Genomic DNA, 2,547 nt, shown 5'->3' on the forward strand with positions numbered 1-2,547 from the left:
ACACATACAGTGATGAAGCCCAAGCGCAAGGCCATGTAGTCAGCTCGATTTATAGAACTCCAGAACTGGCGGCTGAAACAAAGCTGCAGATTGAGGAATTTGGGTTTGGAATCACTATTTGGAATCACTAGCAAATGTGCTCCATATAAGAAACGTCAAGCTACATGCAATGAGAAATTATAATCTTTTCTCTAATAATCTTAAATTCTCAACTACACTCAACTGACTCAATTATAAATGTGCATGCATGGATGTATGCATATGTAGGTACTTGTGTATACAAAGGAGTAGCTATAATGGTAGAAATTGATCAAATATACAACTTCAAGCCCCTTATTTTTCTCCTTTTGTCTCTAATTATGTTATTGCTGCTTCAGCAACTTTAATTTGTGTTTTTTGATAGTCATATGACACAGATCGAAGGAGCTGAAAATTTATTTGACCAACTGGAAAAATTTAGGATAAGTGTTAGTTTTACATTGTTTTGTCATTTAGTTGTTTCAGATATGACAAAGTTGATCTGAGATTTATCAGTTTTTAAAAATCTTAAAAGTAATATTGAAAATATTTTCCTCAAAATAGAAAGAGGACAGGAGAATACCAGCCAAACAAGAACTCCATGCTGGCTCCATGGATGGGATGTGTGGTGAAATATGAAAGTTGTTAGTCGCCTCATTCTCATATTATCTGGTGTAGCTTGTGGAGTTTCTAGAATTCAAAAAATTAATATGATAGGGCAACAGACTAGTTTGTGTAAGGCATCTAAAGAAACCTGGCTAAAAAATAGAAGAACGATAAAGGACATCCACATAATCATCAGGTGGAAAACTGTTCACCTTGTAAGCTCTGGATAGCCATAGATTTAGCTTCATTTTCCCATGTTCTCCAGCTGTAGATCTGCATAAGCTAAATTTTAGACTTTGCTGCTCATTTAACAAAGATTAAACCCCAAAGAAGAACCAAAGAAGGTAGTTCAATAAATAGATATGTCAAACCTTAATCATGGCCAATGCAATGGCAATGAAGCTGTAAATCACATGGGTAATGCCGAGAACAAAAACAAGACGATGAAGCTGCTCAAGACTTTCATAAGAAGCAAATGATTCATGACCCTGGAAGCAAATAACAAATTTTTAATTAGCAATCATAGATATATAGTCTAATCACTTTGTTTTCCCTCAAACAAATTGACAGGTTACTGAGACTTATTAGTGACAGGCATTACATAATTAGAAAAAAGTCAAAAACTTGCTAAAGAAACAATAATTCAATTGAAATGGAGAGTGAGGAAACTTGCATTATTATCTATATCTAAGCATCCTAAATTCAATTTCAGAATTTTAAAAATAAATAAATTAAAATTAAAATCCTAATTCAAATGGAGAGTGAGGAAACTACCTCAGGACAATAATTATGCCCCCCAGCTTTCACCTGCTCTCTGACAATGAAGTGATTCAAATGATTTGAGCCTGAAAGAAGAATGTGCTTTATTGTTTGTAAGTCACCCTCCAATGCACATGGATAAAATTGGCTGATCAAGACTGAGGAGGATTTAACACAAATCTTGGCCACAAAAGCAATCCAATGTCCCATCAACAATGACAGAAGCCCAAAGAGCATTAGCTCTGTTTGCAAATAACCACCAAATAATGAAATTAAAGAAATTTCCAAAAGCTTCAACATAATAATAAGGAAATCAAACAGAACCCATCTCTAATAAGGGCTTCAGTTGCTTTACCTTCTTTAATCCTTTCCAGAGCAGCAAGCAGAGGTTTGCTCTTAGTCTTAGCCAACCACTATTAGGCATGTCATTAATCATCACAAACATTAATGAAGAATTCAAAGAATAAAATAAAGAAGCATGTAAAAGATCAAAAGCAAACAGAGAAGTGGTCATTGTTTACCTTTCCAGACCATTTCAAAGAGCCATGAAAGAAGAAGCCAAAAGAAACCATGACAGTGATCACAGTTGCAACAGCCCAAGTGGGGGTCTCAGCCAAGGATTGTCCTTCCCTTGGTTCTTCCTCCATTTTTTGGCTCAAACCCACAAACCCTGAACTAACTAATTTTGGCACCTCTCAGTATAGTGGGGAATGAATATTGGACTAATTTTTATGGATATAATCAATGGAGAACATACCTGCATCTGAGTTCGGACATTCTCCAGTTCAGATGTCTGAATTCTTCAGATTCCTGAAAAGAATTCAGACAGTGAGCACATAATTGCATAGAATTGTCATTTGTAGCAGACAAACAGATCATCACTCATTGTTAGATAATTAAAAACTCATTAGACATTAGAAAAGTGGTGGTATGATCAGGTACCTGTTCATGTAGAGCTTCTTTTAACTGAGATACAAGCGCTACTCTACTTGCTTCAACTGATTTAAGTTTTTCAATACACTGTTTCAAAATATTTTCCTCCTCCTCCAGTTCTTTTGACAGAGTTTTTCGCTTTGGATCCTTTGCTGAGGAACAAAGAAAGCAAGCTATAAATACAGTCCGGATATCTTTACAGAGAAACATGTAATAACAAACCAGTCAAAA

General features: G+C 35.3%; 2 protein-coding genes across 13 annotated transcripts in view; both read right to left on the bottom strand.

Moving 5' to 3' along the window:
• Positions 1–2,189, bottom strand: part of LOC112016638 (MLO-like protein 4) — a 9,092-nt gene extending 6,903 nt beyond the window's left edge. For 6 of the 12 annotated variants that reach the window (XR_010631809.1, XR_010631811.1, XR_010631812.1 and 3 more), the window contains exons 1-5: positions 2,141–2,174; positions 1,905–2,058; positions 1,739–1,796; positions 1,399–1,625; positions 996–1,112 (exon numbers count right to left, since the gene is read on the bottom strand). Coding sequence is in view for 7 of the 12 variants with exons in the window: in XM_065780683.1 (XP_065636755.1) it covers positions 996–1,112; positions 1,399–1,625; positions 1,739–1,796; positions 1,905–2,058; positions 2,141–2,160 (576 nt within the window). In the remaining 5 variants the exon portion in view is untranslated. Of the gene's footprint in view, positions 161–601; positions 709–836; positions 898–995; positions 1,113–1,398; positions 1,626–1,738; positions 1,797–1,904; positions 2,063–2,140 lie in introns of all 12 variants that reach the window. The other 6 variants (XM_065780686.1, XM_065780688.1, XM_065780689.1 and 3 more) reach the window with 6 other exon arrangements.
• The window catches only part of LOC136070584 (vegetative cell wall protein gp1-like), a 3,275-nt gene continuing 2,896 nt past the window's right edge, over positions 2,169–2,547 (bottom strand). The window contains exon 4 of the mRNA XM_065780710.1: positions 2,169–2,193. Within this exon, the coding sequence (XP_065636782.1) occupies positions 2,169–2,193 (25 nt within the window). The remainder of the gene's footprint in view (positions 2,194–2,547) is intronic.

This window comes from Quercus suber, unplaced genomic scaffold (genome assembly GCF_002906115.3).
Source record: "Quercus suber isolate HL8 unplaced genomic scaffold, Cork oak 2.0 scaffold_243, whole genome shotgun sequence".
Lineage (NCBI taxonomy): Eukaryota > Viridiplantae > Streptophyta > Magnoliopsida > Fagales > Fagaceae > Quercus > Quercus suber.